This window comes from Beta vulgaris, chromosome 1 (assembly GCF_026745355.1).
Source record: "Beta vulgaris subsp. vulgaris cultivar EL10 chromosome 1, EL10.2, whole genome shotgun sequence".
NCBI lineage: Eukaryota > Viridiplantae > Streptophyta > Magnoliopsida > Caryophyllales > Amaranthaceae > Beta > Beta vulgaris.
The window spans coordinates 5,427,027-5,440,965 of NC_079202.1; the positions used below are offsets into that span (position 1 = coordinate 5,427,027).

Consider the following 13,939-nt stretch of genomic DNA (forward strand, 5'->3'; position numbering starts at 1 on the left):
CCTAGATCTAATTTTAGGATAATACCTGAAATGTTAGAGAGACGAGGAAGGCTCTATGTTAATAGGAATGACGAAGGAATTCTAGATAGAGAGGAACAATGTATTCCCAAGGTCCCAAATGAACTGCACACTTACTTCTTCATGATCTCCAAGATCAATCAATAACCATTATTTATCTTTATTTGTGTTTATTGTATTTACTACTTCCTCCATCCAATGAAAAATATATGTTGGCAAATTGCATCAAAACTATGGAATGTGAAAAAGTTGAGAGAAAGAACTTACTAAAAACATTGAAGTACTCTTAAGAGTTTATAATGAGATATCAAAGACCAGCATACACATAGATTTAGGGGACGAATTACCTAATGGATAATTTAGAACAAACCCTTATACTATGTGTAAATTCTTTATAATATTAGCAACACATGGAGCTTCTATAATATCCATTTTCACCATATGGATATTATCACAGAAGTAGTGTAACATAATTCCCTAATCTCCCCATGAATTGCGATCAGAAAAAAATGAATAATATATATTTTATTAAGATTAACCTGTTAGAATTAATGAATATGACCTTGTGAAAACAAGGGTGAAGCTCATTTTCAGGAGAGTTGAATATTCCGATGGAATAGTGCCAGCAAGTGTATGTGGTATAGAGTAGTCTATATTTCTTCCCTTCAACTGCCACTTTTTGGGATATAATGTTTCATTGATGCTCCGTAAGGCCTGTAGGGGATCTCATCCTATTGAGACACCTTGAACTATATAACAGAAAATTTTCTCTATCTAAAAGTTCCAGATTCTTATACCTGTAGCTGCTTGATAGAAACATGACATCTTCTTTTTCCGAAGAACTCCAACAACTTCTTCTTGAAAGCTTCATACCCAAAATTACAAGAAGTTACTTCATCTTTTGAAAGCCTGCTATTTATAAATTCAGAAATCTCTGAAGGAGACAATTTCTCAGTTCTTCCAGCAGGACAAGTAGCCTGTATAATAGTTGTCAGATAAGAGAACTTCCACAGAGAACGTGTCAAATTAGCTACACATTTAGATTTTCAAGCAAAGAGATACCTCAACTTTCAAGTGCAATCTCTCAAAATCCAGAGGAAATCCTTTGGCCCCTTCCATTTGAGTTGGATCCATTGCATCATCACCATAAAGAAACTGAATGATACATCCACTGGAATTCCGTACAGTCATGTCATATTGCACAGATAGATCCTCTAAGCATTTAATAAGTCTACGTGACATATAACCAGTAGCAGCAGTTTTTACCTGCAAAGATGAAAGAATTCAAATGACTTGGTATCAATCCGAATGAATGCCATTAATACGATATGCTTATTGTATTTGTACAAGAAGACTTAGTGTCTCATAGTGATGGAAACATTGAGCATGCACCAGATATAAGGTAGTGTTTGCCACTATTCCTAGCTGTTGGAAGAGTCTCTCAACTTGAGAAGCAAAAATTGGGCCAAACAGGGGTAACTCAAAAGAAGAAATAGTTTTTCCAAGAAGCCAAACATAGCATCTGCTTTTTAAAAAAGTAAAGAAGGAGAAGCTCCAATTCTAACGTCTCCCACTGTTCACCTTGGACAATTATACCCTTAACGTTTGGGAAAAGGATTGTATATGTCTCATGTAAAATGCATTCTCCCTCCCTTCTCTCCATACAGAGCTTCCTTCCCTTAACAGAGATACGACCCATCCCACCAACATATGCCCTCAACAATGCAGTTCTTCACCACAAGAAGGTGTCTGAAGATTAGAGCTGGCAAACAAGTTGAGTGGTGTGAGGTTTGTGTGGTATTATTAACAATGTACAGCTTAAACCGCAACCTAATCCAATTATTGAACGACAAAACTTGTGGTAATCCTACATGATATAAATATATACAACTGGTTACCTACTTAACTCTTATTTATCATCATTATTGTCTTTAATATTTAAATTAAATTAATTTTCTTGAAAAAACACTGATCAAACCAATTCATCCAAAACAGTATGCACGATTAGAGTTCATTTTTTTTCTTTTATTAATTTTCTTTTTGAATATGGTCTAACATTTGAACATCTAAAGTTTTTGACTCACTTTTACCCATATGATTTTATGGAATGTTTATATTAAAATAAAATTAAAGGGATAATCAGATTATTTCCCATTGAAAGTTGGAAACGCAAAAGTCCATTTAATCAAACCGGTTAGTTGGGTAGACCCTATGATTTAAGTAGGTTGAAAATTTAAATCCTAACTCACCTTTTCGGCAAAGTTCAGGTCGAGGTCAGTTTTCGCCAGTTGTACCGGGGATCGACCACCAGCAATACCTCATTTCCTCATCCTATTAGGTTATGACACATAACTAAAATGGCTCCTATGAGGTGAGTCTTAAAAATTTTGCAGGATTTGATTGCCCCCAAAAACATTACACCTTTCCTACTCCCATGGTTAATATGAATGTGTCAACTGATTTCACAGTTAGTTGCAAAAAGCAAAAATGAACGTGCTTTATTATTACTATATCGGATCTAGGTCTTTTAATCGGTAAAGCTTTGAATAGTAAATCACTAGTTTAATAATCCTGGAAAGAGAAAATAATAATATTTCCTCCGTTCTGTATCAAATGAAACGTAGGGTCTTGGCACGGGGATTTAGGGGAGCAGAGATAGAGAAAAAGAAAAAGAGGGATCCATGTGATGAGGAGAGAGATAGAGAGAAGTGAATACCAAATAAGGTAACGTTTCATTTATTTTGGAATGACCTAAAATGGTAAGTGTTTCATTTAATATAGAACAAAGGAAATAATAATAAAAAAACAGTTGGAATAAAGTGCTATAAATTTTAGAGTTTAGACAAAGGAGTAAGAAAGAGATGTGAAATGGAAAAACAAAAGGATCTAGAAACAGCTGGGAGAAGTTAAAGAGTGAGTACAAACATGAAAGAATCTTTATCAAAAAAGAGACCAGATTAGGATGAAAACATGCTAAAATCACAATCGATGCATCCAAGAAACTTTCTTTTCTATCTTTTCTCAACTAGTTATAACAATTTATATATCTAAATATTGTAGGTCAATGCTAATGTTGCAAAATTTCGTAAGGAAGAATACAAATCTTAACGAGTTAGAGATCATGTTCTCTATTGTAAGTGTTTCAGCTGTAACTTCATGGAACCCATATTCAACACACAACTGAAACAGAAAATGAGACCACATAAACAACAGGCACAAAAAAGACAAAAAGCAAAGGAGATCCAACAACTGGACCAATATGGGGAAAAACAAAAAGAAAGGAAAAAGGAGAGGAAGAAACCTAAATTTGCAAAGTTCATTCAATGTGCAACGGATATTTTCTCTGCAATTTCAGAAGGAAATGACCACACAGGTCGTAGGCTTGTAGCTTCATGAGTGTTTAAGTTTGCTTGTTGTAACGCTGACTTCACTTTGTCACACTTTCATATTTATTTTAACTTGGTCTTTCCATATTTAGAAAGCTCGCTTTTACCAGAGCAATTCGAAGGGGAGTTATAGAGATGATGGGAGGGATGAGAAATTGGTTGAAGAGGACGAGGAGATGTAACTCTAAGAAGAGATGACGAGTAAGAAAATGATTTTATATGCATCAATGAGTATAATGATACCAAATACTACCTCAAATAGATGAAGAAACAACCCCCTAGAGTTTTATTCAAATCCAGATGGCAATGATTGCATGGAGTTTTTCCACCCTCAATTAGAGTAATTGGATCCTTTAATTGGAATGTCACATATTTCCTGGTGTTACTAAAGTTAAACTATTGATAGAAAGAATATGACTTATAGTAAACTAGGACTATGCGTGCTAAAGAAGTACATGAAATGTTTATAGATTTAGATTTATACATTTTCAATCTAATCATAACATGCAAAATAGATTCAAGCATTCTAGTGCCAAAGGAAGTTCTTGTTGCTATAACAGAGTTTTCTAGAGATATTGTAGGACACTTCCATTTAATTTCAAGGAGATTTCTACAAGGATTTCAGAGAATCATATTCCATGTGTTGGTCCTAGGGAGGTGGAGAACCTTTATATAAGATGCAACGAGTACGCATTTTCGATGAGATGTTTAGTATATGGATTTTTGGTCGGCTTTTGGTTGGCTTTTGGCTTTTCAGGTAGGCAAAAAATCTATAAGCATGTTTGGTAAAGATAACCTGTCAAAAAACAAAGTGTAAATTCAATTGAAAAGCAATAGAAAATGTTGCACATTGATTTTTCTCACCCTTCTCATTTTAGCAACTTCTCACTAGATTCCACCCTTTTCTCACTCCCTCTATATATATATATATATATATATATATATATATATATATATATATATGTATGCGTGTATATATATCACAACAACAGTCACTGAACCACTTTCACTGGCAATCGGATGGATCACGGCTGTCAAGACTTTACATAAAGCTTGCACAAACTCAAAAGCATTTCAATATTGTCGTGATGCGACAATGCATAGAGTTTAAATACCATGAGTAGAATAATTAATTCTTCTTATCAACCACCACAAACACCTCTCCCCTCAAAAAAAAAAAAATATAGGTAATTATATTATTAGAAATAAGCTTCTAGAAAGACATCCATTGTAGAAAAGAAAATTGAAGAAAAAGATGCAAACTAATGGCAAGAAAAATACAGAAAAGTATAAAGCAGAGTAGACATACAGCTGTATCTACAAGGCCTTCTCGTCCTCCCATTGTATGGAAAAAGAATTCTGTGGCTGTCAAGCCAGTGTAGAATGAATTGGCAACAAATCCCTTCGCCTGTATACGAGGGGAAAAAAAGGTTGGATTACTTGAGATACTTTGCTCCTATTAACAACATTCAGCATAGTAAAGAGACAGCCTATATGCAAAGATAAGAAGTACTCGAAGTACTCCCTCTGTTCTCTAATAGTTAATCTCGTTCTTATTTTGTGTTATTTTGAAAGAGGCAGTTGGAAAAGACATATTTGCACCTATCAATGACATAATTACTCTTTTCAAGTTTCTCCCTTACCTTTTGGCAAATAACATTGGCTTAAAAAAAACCCTTAATTATCACTCTAAACATGCATGCATAAAACAGCTGGAATAACTATTAGACAACAGAGGGGGTACATAAAAACAATCGATTCGACAAAAAAAGATTTAGACCAAATGTATCTTTCTTCTGCAACTCATGATCTCTTTAAAAACTCCACAAGTCCCAAAAAGAGCACTAGTGGAAATCATGTATTCAGTTTCCCCTCGCAAAAAATAAAATCTTTTAGCCATTTTTTGGTTTCCGCTATAACTTCTTTACAACTCATCTCTCATTTTTTATCTTGGACTACCCCAATTAAAAGATAAAACTAAAGCTTCAATTGGACTAAAGATTTATATAGTTTTTTCGTCATTTGTTCAAATGTACCAATGTTCAAATTTTGAAATGATGGCACACTAAAGACAAACATTAGCCATTTTTATATTCCCAATTTGATCTATTCTTTGTTGCATTTTTCATTCTTTCTAATTTTTTTTTAATCTTGGACTACACCATTATAACATCTTCAATTGGACTAGAGTAATATTATTATTATCTTTTTGGAAAGATATCGTGGGTCATTTTATATTCCCAATTTGATCTATTCTTTGTTGCATTTTTCATTCTTTCTAATTTTTTTTAATCTTGGACTACACCATTATAACATCTTCAATTGGACTAAAGTAATATTATTATTATCTTTTTGGAAAGATATCGTGGGTCATTTAATATTCATGAATGCTCAAAGTCTTGAATAGAGACAACTCTTTGATTTATAATTTATTTTTGTAATTTCTTGTTCAAGTCTCGATCCTGTTATTTGGAAATCCTAGCTTTGCCTTAACAATATAGTAGCTTTTGAAGGGTTATGAATGTCACTTAAAGTAACTAATGGTGTAGCATTGTTAACGCTATATCCTTATATGTGTTCATTTAAAATCCTGGATCGGCCCGTTGGACGCAAAAGGTATAGAACCGTAATATGTGTTTTTTAAGCTAGTAGCTTGTTCCAATAAGCATGAACTAACTCCTTGTATCGTCACTGAAAAATCCTCATAGAGAACATAGAGACTAATCTGATACATGGAGGATATAGGAGAAAATCATGGAGCTAGTATGAACGTTTTGACCAACACATATTCATCAATCTAAAGACATTTTGAGACACTGTGGAGAGAAAGGTTCAGGGCATATAAATGAATTTCAAGTTAAAATCAACATACCGTGGGGGTCTTTGAGTTTATAGGAAAATGTGGTAAACTGCGATTAATGAAGCCATCTGGTGCTCGACAGCCTCCGACTGCTTGCTGACCAACACATGCAACCATCTGGCTAATGTTTATTGGTGATCCTTTTGAACCACATTGTGACATTACCAAGGGACTATTTCTCCAGTGGAGTTGTTGCATACAAACCTAGACCATAAATGGTTACAGCAAAGTCAGGTTAAAATGCTTCCCAAATCATTAGACATATTAAAGCAATTCTGATCAATAGATTTACTCATTGCTTTCCAGAAAGATAAAGATAAATACGAAATGATGGACAACAAGAATATCTCACTCAAATCATGTGTTTCACAAATACATCCCTGCTAGTTGCAACGTGCAAATATGACTTTGTGCAACTGGAACTCCAATAGCGAACCGTAGGATCTATATTCCCCATCATTGTTCTCCTTGTGGCCGTTAGTCAATAGAAAGCTAGCAAGTCAAAGGATCAGATATTGTGGGGAATACGAAAGGGTTCAAGCATTGGTATCATGAGCTACGAAAGAGCAGTAGCAGTGGAGAAGGCAGAACTGCTGGGCTCTTTTTCCTAAACTTCAACTTATGGATAGGTAAGTGAGGTAAGTTACGAGAGCACGCATTAAATTTTGAACATTAAATCTAAACAAGTTCATACAAGTACACATAAAAACCAAGTCAATGCTAGAAGTGGATGCCATGATATATCTAACATATGCATACGTGTATATATACAGACATACACACATACTTGTGAACATATATAAGCCAAAAAGCATTACCTCCCCTGCTTCTTCACGAATTCTATTCAAATTTGTTGTTATTTCAGCCTCTAGAGTTTTGGATGCATCACAGCCAGACCTGAGAGTTAGCTTTCCCTCATTGTAGGACTGGATTAATGTATCACATTCTTTGTAGCCTATCAATATTTTTTCCGTCTTCTGCTCAGACAGAAGTTTCCCAGGTTGGACATCATCGATGCCGATTGAAAACCCATGATTACCTATCCACCTAGCACTGTGGTGAAAAAACAACAGAATGTCAGGTTTAGGTAGAACTAGAAGATTTTGACGAAGCCTTAGACAATGAGGACAGGTATCCAAGCAAAAATTCACATTGAATTGGATGATAAAAATGTCATTAAGCAGCTAAGTAGCAGCAGACAGTATAGAGTAAAAGACCAAAAGGAAACAAGACACATGCCTTCACAAAACTGTGGCATGGAAAATGCCAGCAGGCCCACAAATTAATTTTTATTTAACTATTCAATCAGTGGTCTACTTCTTAAATATAAATACCAGTGTAAGACCCACATAGCCCAGACGATAATCAAAATGTTGGAACTAATAAAAGGCGGTAATGCATAAAGAGATAAGGAGGAAAAAAGGATAGTGCTCAAAGAGGCTTGGATGAGTTGTGTTTAACTACCCAGACAAACCATGGAAACCAAAGCAAAATGCAGTAGGTAAGCAATATTTTAGAAGTAAGAGGATATAGAGCTAACAATAGATAGGTGATACTATCACTATTCAATCATATGAACATATATAGTAGCTCGGTTGGGAACTAGAACATGAGATAGTTATTACTTCCTGTGTCTTTAGTTAGTTGTTCCAGTTTGACTTTCAGATTTGTCGATGCACAATTTTGACCATCAATATCTTTAATTACCCATTATTGAAAATTATAAAAGGTTGATATTATGAAATATACCTTAGAAGTATCCAACATCTTATATGACACTCCCTCCGTCCCAAAAAAAAAAAGTTCTGAAGACTGTTGGGACACATAGTTTAAGGAGATACTTCTTCCGTTTTTTAATAGATGCGTCACATTGACTTTTTACACTATTTGGATTTAACTTTAACCATCTTTAATTACTAATTAATAAAGATATATGTCATGATTTTACTTGTTGATGGGTTAATCTCAATGTGTATTTCAAAATATTGTTTATTTTATAATTTTTAATTATATATAATTGAAGAAATTGATGGTCAAATATGTGCATTGGCAAGCGTACCCACCACTATGCATCTATTAAGAAATAGAGGAATTAAGTTGTACTACGGTTATCAATTGTTATTTTATGTTAAAGTTGATGTGATATGAGTTGGTGGAGTATTCTATTTGTTTTTTTTTTTACGTGAAACTCTGTTAACGCTCATTGACTCAAATAGAGCAAGTCTAAAGATACATCACCGAATACTTCCAAAGGGGACCTCATTAGACCAGACTCTTTCAATTACAAAGCTGGTACTAATTTTTATAGTTTATGAGATACTCTATTACCTCCTCTTTTAACATGAGAAAATTGAAAAGAAAAGAAGCTCCTAGCTAGTTGGGAAATATATGTAACCATTTAACCAACTTTCCTAAAGATGAGTTTTCCTTCACATCGTGTTGTAGGTGGTGAAACAATTTCAAGTTATCTGTCTCCGCAATGATGTCACATTGTCCAGCTTCATGAGCAAGTTGAAGACCAAGCCGCTTCGCAAAAGCTTCGACCACGTCCACATTAAAACCACCTTCATAACCTGAGCAAATAGCCTTCGTGACATTACCAGCATTATCTCTAACCACTCCACCAAGACCACAACTGTTTCTTAAAGGCTCCATATTCATAAAGCAGAAATAAAGTTGGGATTCTTATATGATAGAGATAAAAAGTGGGCCAAAGGGGGTTAGAAAACTAATATAATAATAGTGGGACCATGCCAAAAATGGGAATGTTCAAACTAATTTGGCACGAACATAGAAGGAAAGTGTTCAGACTATTCTGGGACAAAGGGAGTAACATTTTTTATATATACCATTTAAAAAATAACGTCAAAAGGGTTATGTAAATAGTGCAAAAGTCAAAGTGGAACAACTAAATAAAAACATAGTGAATATAACTCTGCTCATTTCTGGTTGCCTATGACACTATTTCTTTTTGGATAAATTCAAAAACAACCAGAAGTCTTTGATGTGCTCAACCTCAACATATCATTAAACTACATATAACAACAAGGTGTCAAATAAAATCACTTGCAAAAGCATGCTATGAATCACATGGGACATGTGCTACAATACTAAGTTTTTGTTTATCCAGAACGTTTTGTAGCCGGTAGGTATCTTCGCTTCATCTAAAACAAAATGATATATCAACTTAATAAAAACACAGAAATTTTTAGCTCCTTTTGCCTCCAAAAACAACATTTGGAGATGGACCAATATGGAAGAATGACAATCCACTTCACTCCACTCCAATTGATGCCATCCACACTTTTTTACTATTGAAATGTAGCAAGCTTTGAGCAGGTGGCCTGTAGCCTCCGGTTACCATTTAAATTAAAACAACAATAGTGCTAAGCACACGAAACACACAGCACAAGCAGACACATTGTGCTTTATTTGATCTCCTAATGTAACATTTCATTACCGTCCCCTTCCCGTCCCCCCTGTCTCACAAAAGAGGGTCATACTAAGATTGCTAAATTAAGTCATCCTAGACCATGGTCAGAATTATCTTGGAGTTCTGTACAAGGTTTTTCTTAGGGTGTGTAAAGAACTGTGTGATGTACTGAGAAATACACGCTTTGAGTTTAAAAAGGCAGATATATATTTTCTTCCTTTTTCTCCAAAATGTTGCCTAGAACACATATTTGGAAATGAACTTACTATTAATGTTGACCACTATGCGGAAGTTCTAACGAAAAATTACTTCAAATTTTAACAAGAGACAGGTGATCTTATGCTAGAACCGGAAGAAAGTCAAGTACTTACCTAAATTTCGCCAACCGATTCATGCAAGCAGCAGCAGCCTGAGCATTATAGTCTCGAACAAGAACAGAGAAAAGGCCAACTTTATTGCCATTCCCTGCAATAATTCAATCAACAATGAGATTATTGCTGACAGCCAACGAGAAAGCATAAAGTTACATACAATAAAAGAGCTACTTCACATTCATAACTCTCATTTATATTGCCAGGGGTTAGTTGGGGAGGGCTTTTGGATGAATAATCTCAATAAAGCAACCCTTTAAGAATAGGGAATATAAAACAGAGCAAGACTTCAAATGTAATGAAATCCAGATCTAATCACACTAAGAAATAATACAAATAAACTCAATGAAAAAGCAATCTCAGTTTTAATGACCCAGTCCAAAGAACATGAGTTAGGGAAGGATTTGTCAAAGAGAATGATATCATCAATTTCCAAGTATCCTACATCCTACCATCATTTCCTGAACGCCTCCAACAAAACATCCAACTTAAGTAGGATAAGGGGTTTAGATGTACGAATGCTTCCTCTGCGAATGATGAGATGCCATTTCCACCAAGTCCCTTGGTTTGAAACTTGAAAGACATCTGACTAACCAACTCTGACAGCGAAAGGGCAATGGACAGTTCCACAAGATGCTGAGAAATTTGACTCAGCCTATGAAGTTGAGTTTCCTGTCAAAACTGTTTCTCCTTTTTTTGAAAATGGATGACAACAAGAAACGTCAAATAATGGCTAAAGATCTCAAGCCAGAGAAACTTTGATTGAAAATCACATTTAGATAAACTTTGTCGCATAGGTAACTATGTTTAAGTAGAAAAAATATTGTCATTTTTTCTTCTATCAAAAGAGACTCCTGATGCTTAAAACCAAAGTTATCCTCCTTAGACCTGTACATTTACACTCTTGTGGAGCCAAGCTCAACCAAGGCTGCTAAGTCATTAATCCAAGGCCAGGTTTTGGGAAAAATAAACAACTGAATAGTGATTAAAAACGAAAAAGTACACTTCACCACAGAGACCAACACGAAAACCAAATATCTGCAACATTGAAATCCATATCAGCATTAACCTACCTCAATAGAGCTCTTGTCTAGGGAGGAGGGTGAAAGGTAAATGTAAACAGCAAAATGAGTAAACAAAAAATTTACTATAGTATTGAGTTCAAAAAAAAGAAATAATGAGATCGCCAAGAGAGACAATAAACTCACCTAGGGTAGCTTTTCCAAGCTGCCCAGATATTAACTCACTGTTGCGTATATAAACAAAACCATCATTAGGACACATGGTTTCCTCCCTACAAGCTAGCTTGCGGTTTTCAAGTTTGGTATAAATCTTCTCTTTTACAATGAGATTAACAAATACTCTGATTTCTGCATTCGGACGCACCAAAACATTAAACAACTGTTTACCCGTCCAGAGCTCAATTGGCTGCCATACAATAACAGAATATTAATCAATAAGCAGAACGGAAGCAAGACAACATAAACCCAGTCGGAAGCTCAATTACCCACAATTCCATATATAATGAGAGATATACTAGTATAAAGCTTCAGATATATTTTGAAGTGCATACAGTATGCAACCTAGGTTCTGGAAAAGGATGTTGATGCTAGCTCTTTCATGAATGAAATTCACAAAATCTCCTAATTTTTTACCTTCTGCTAAATCCTTAGTAATATGGAAAACTGAGGAAACTGTTCAATTGTAATGCCCAGAGCAGACTTTTGTAGGGGGTTAAGCACACAATGAAGAAAACCAGGAATCTCTCTGCTGTGCTTGGCTAGTCTAGACCTGCTTGGGCAGCCAGTGTAAAAAGAACACAGAGCCTTTAACAAACAACTGCTTGCATCAACTCAACTAATAGAGAATAGCAGAGCCTACAAGTAAACGGAAGAAAAGGAGTATGCGGCGTACCTAACATCAGTGTACCTGAAAATTGTTTTTATATTTACATCATAGGTCCTTCGAAAAATGAAAGCATGTCTTTGTTTTAATCAAGGTCATTGCTTTTGGTCTCCAAACATGTATGACCACAAATAATGTGGAACAAAATGGAACCAACTCCAGCTAGAAGTTTGCCGTAAATTTATTTTTTGACACTGCGGTGAGATGGCAAGGGACTTTATTGAGGAGGGGGAGGATGTAAAAGACGAGGACTCCTCATAAAAAATATTATAACCTGAGCTGCTAAATGATTTAAGTCTGCCATAAAATATAACAATGCAATTTTCTCGGGAAAGCTCCTTATAAAGGAAAGCTCGTTTTCCAAGTAACAAAGCCATAACCTTGTCACGCACTGAAAGTGCAAAGTCGTATAAATTCTACCAAGCAAATATGATTGCAAAAGGATAGTCGATATACTATCATTTGTTGGTACAAGATTAACAGTACACCTTGATCAATGCTGGTGTTGGTAGATCAATCGCGTCCATTCCATCTCCCATGTAACAACACATAAGAGAAAAGGCTGCGCGGTCATAAAAAGTGTCCTTCCTCGTAATTAGAAATGACGACGTCAAAAAGTCCTGAGTCGAAGCAACCAAAAGGGTACCATTTTTAGGAGTGCATAGGTTGTTTTGCACCTGCAATTAATTTTAAAATTTAATGTGACTACCAAAAAACACAAAATGCAGAGTTTTTCAAACAGAATGACACAGATAATTAGGCAATTCATGTGTCATTCGTAAAGGTACTAAGATAATTAGGATCCAAGAAGACAAGCTGGACAAACAACAAAAATTGTACAGCTATTTACATGGCACAAACTCAGGCAGTAAGATAGGCACACCAATAGCTATTTCAAGAATCAAAATTAATTGTACATGATAAGATGGTGCCTAGGCCTGAATGGGAGATTTAAAAGAAGGAAAAATGGAAATTAAGTTTACCCCCATCAACATCAAAGCCTCTGCCCGAGCCTCTTCAGTCTGTGGAACATGAATGTTCATTTCATCACCATCAAAATCAGCATTGTACGGATTGCAAACAGATTCATTGAATCTCAATGTTCTCCATGGCATTATTCTAGCCTACAAGCATTGTAGTTATACATCAATATTGGGCTTTCACTACATAATTAAACATAAAGTTGGAAATTAGCCTTTACTTTATGGCACATCATAGACATCCGATGCAAGCTTGGTTGTCTATTGAATAGAAGAACATCGCCATCTTCTAAGTAACGATGAACTATAGAGCCGAACTTCAGTCCATCAGCTATCGTTTTCCGGTTACCAAATGACAAATCCCTGCAAGAGAGCATAGACAAACTCCAATGACAATTTATAAAATGATTACAACCTGCAAGATTTCCAGAAGGCTTACCTCCGATCACCATTTGACTCTACTACAAACTTTGCACCTGGATACTTCTTTGACCCATTCTGCACATACTGCTTCAACTTTTCTATATTTTGATGGTTAACATGTTCAGGATACGTCAAGACTGTCGCCATTAGTAGTGGAACTGCAACCTGCAAGACACAAAAGTAACTGTTTTTTAGTTTCTACCAAAATTAATTAAATAATGTATGACCAACAGGTTATAAAATAATGAACCTCTGTAATTTTCAGATTTGGATCAGGAGATATGACAGTCCTTCCAGTGAACTCAACACGCTTCCCTGACAAGTGCCCGCGGAAACGTCCATGCTTTCCCTTTAAGCGTTGAACAAACCCGGCCAATGGCTTTGTAGGTTGCGGACCTTGTGAAGCAACACGAACTTCACTGTTTATGTATTGAGTAACTTCAACTTGAAGGTAATTCCAGTCATCCTGAACAATTTCTGTCAGTACAACTTCAGATATGCTCACATGCGCTTACATAACCAATACTTTGAATTAAATAAAACTTCTAAATTTCAGAAGTTGC

General features: G+C 35.3%; 1 protein-coding gene across 3 annotated transcripts in view; it reads right to left on the minus strand.

The window, feature by feature from the left end:
- LOC104905760 (DNA-directed RNA polymerase III subunit 1) overlaps nucleotides 1-13,939 on the minus strand; it is a 39,458-nt gene that overhangs the window by 14,670 nt on the left and 10,849 nt on the right. For all 3 annotated transcript variants that reach the window (XM_048647159.2, XM_010694381.4, XM_019252240.3), the window contains 12 exons: nucleotides 13,627-13,842; nucleotides 13,393-13,541; nucleotides 13,175-13,316; nucleotides 12,957-13,097; nucleotides 12,462-12,650; nucleotides 11,277-11,496; nucleotides 10,069-10,162; nucleotides 7,083-7,317; nucleotides 6,277-6,468; nucleotides 4,714-4,812; nucleotides 1,081-1,284; nucleotides 816-995 (listed from right to left, as the gene is read on the minus strand). In XM_048647159.2, the coding sequence (XP_048503116.1) occupies nucleotides 816-995; nucleotides 1,081-1,284; nucleotides 4,714-4,812; nucleotides 6,277-6,468; nucleotides 7,083-7,317; nucleotides 10,069-10,162; nucleotides 11,277-11,496; nucleotides 12,462-12,650; nucleotides 12,957-13,097; nucleotides 13,175-13,316; nucleotides 13,393-13,541; nucleotides 13,627-13,842 (2,061 nt within the window). The remainder of the gene's footprint in view (nucleotides 1-815; nucleotides 996-1,080; nucleotides 1,285-4,713; nucleotides 4,813-6,276; nucleotides 6,469-7,082; nucleotides 7,318-10,068; nucleotides 10,163-11,276; nucleotides 11,497-12,461; nucleotides 12,651-12,956; nucleotides 13,098-13,174; nucleotides 13,317-13,392; nucleotides 13,542-13,626; nucleotides 13,843-13,939) is intronic.